Source organism: Pinus tabuliformis, chromosome 8, assembly GCF_031772625.1.
Source record: "Pinus tabuliformis cultivar Carrire ecotype Pingquan chromosome 8, CPIR1, whole genome shotgun sequence".
Classification (NCBI taxonomy): Eukaryota; Viridiplantae; Streptophyta; class Pinopsida; order Pinales; family Pinaceae; genus Pinus; species Pinus tabuliformis.
Window position 1 is genome coordinate 1,080,022,640 of NC_142294.1, and position 1,828 is coordinate 1,080,024,467.

The window sequence follows — 1,828 nt, forward strand, 5'->3', positions numbered from 1 at the left end:
AATGGATACCAATCAGAATTTTATTTAAATATTGGTCCTACACTCTATCATAACCATTTAATCTTTATTTGTCCCTAATTATGGGTGGAGTATTCACTCAAAATGTCAAACATTACATAAACTCTACACAATTTATATCTAGAAGAATTACATCAACAACATGATTACCGACTATAAAAACTTGTACATTCAGAATTTGTCACTTACTCAATTCAATATTTGTTAGTTGCACATTCAATGCATTATATATGCTCTCCACAATTTTAGGATTAATTTTGCCTCGGGAATTATAGTCTACAACTAGTGATTTTGGGCACATAGTTTTGTAGCCTATGATATTATGTCAATTGTATTTGGAGCAAAAGAAACCTATAAATAACCTTATTAATCTCCATTGTAATGTTCCAATGGTTCAGCAAGTATGAGCTCCCCAACTAATTTATTTTTATAAATTAAAATATATTTATTTATTTTTTTAAATTAATTACATCTACCACAGATACAAGAACTAATAAATAAAAATAAAAATTTAATAAAAAGGACTGTCTCGTCCAAAGCCAAACCTGAGTAAAGTAGCCGAGCCTACTGAAGTGCAGGACCCGCTTGGGATTATTATATATAGCCCTTTCCCCTCTCCTCCCTTCATTCAAGTCGCTCATATTCTCCATATGTGAGGGGAAGAAAATAGAGATTTCATCTTATTGCTATTGTTTTGAGGTGTCTCGTTTCTGTGAAAAAACAAGAATGGCGCAGGGAGGAGGCATTGCGAGGGTAGTTAACGATAATAGGGTGGTGGGTGGTATTATCATCATCTGTGTTCTTCAATGCGTGCATCTTGTTGAAGGGGCTACCTACGTCGTTGGGGGTAGCCAGGGCTGGAATTTGCAAAGCCAGTCATGGGCTCTTGGCAAAAAATTCAAGGCCGGTGACATTCTGGGTAAATTTTTTCCATATAATTTTTGAATTTATTTTTATTATAAATTTGGGAACGTCATATAATTTTATAGATAATATGAAATGTCTATATTGTGTGAGAATCTACCATCAAGATAAATAAAGGTGTCCATATTATATGATCATGTATAAATATTTAATGATTAAAGAGGGCATGTGTCATGTGTGCAGTGTTTAATTACGATCCATCAGCGCACAACCTGGCGGTAGTGAACGCTGCAGCGTACAGGAGCTGTAGCACGGCAGGGTCTCGTCCTCTCACTTCTGGCAGCGATAAAGTTACTCTGAGTAAGGGCGGGAATTACTTCGTCTGCAGTTCTCCCAGCCACTGCACTGCCGGCATGAAGATGGCAGTCATTGCAACATAAGTTCCACTCTGCTCATACACATGCTATATAAGTCTTGTTGGGTTAAAACTATATATAGAAATAATGCTGCGCTATAATCCGCGGTTTGCCCTCCATGACTATCTATATAAAATGTGTAGATCTCGATTTAGCAGAATCGGAGCACATTCTGTGTCATGTATTGTGAATTCTGATCGTTTAGTGATAATGATATATATATCGTTTGACAGATCTTGTTGGGTTCAAATCCGTCAATGTTTTTGTGTGACTTCAAAAAATATTTGGGTACAAATTGAATTCCATTGCCCCCACATCCTTCACCAAGTTGATAATAGCCATTGAAGATTGGGACCATTCACATGATAAAAAATTGAAGCACTCACACATTCTGCCGGACCTGACTTAATAACGTGTATAGATTCAATTCAATTCCATTTTGATTTATTTATTTTCACCGGATTTTTAATAATTTAAGTTATTTTAACATAATAAACAAATCCATTCTGATTTGGACTCACGCTTTCATC

The 1,828-nt window shown here is 35.7% G+C and overlaps 1 protein-coding gene across 1 annotated transcript; it reads left to right on the top strand.

Annotated features, from left to right (window-relative positions):
- The first annotated feature begins 640 nt into the window (after nt 1-640).
- On the top strand, nt 641-1,532 carry LOC149239068 (basic blue protein-like). The gene is made up of 2 exons (XM_089367057.1): nt 641-937; nt 1,126-1,532. Exons 1-2 carry the CDS (start codon nt 745-747, stop codon nt 1,320-1,322), a joined length of 390 nt encoding a protein of 129 aa, XP_089223183.1. The 5' UTR covers nt 641-744; the 3' UTR covers nt 1,323-1,532.
- Nucleotides 1,533-1,828: the final 296 nt, after the last annotated feature.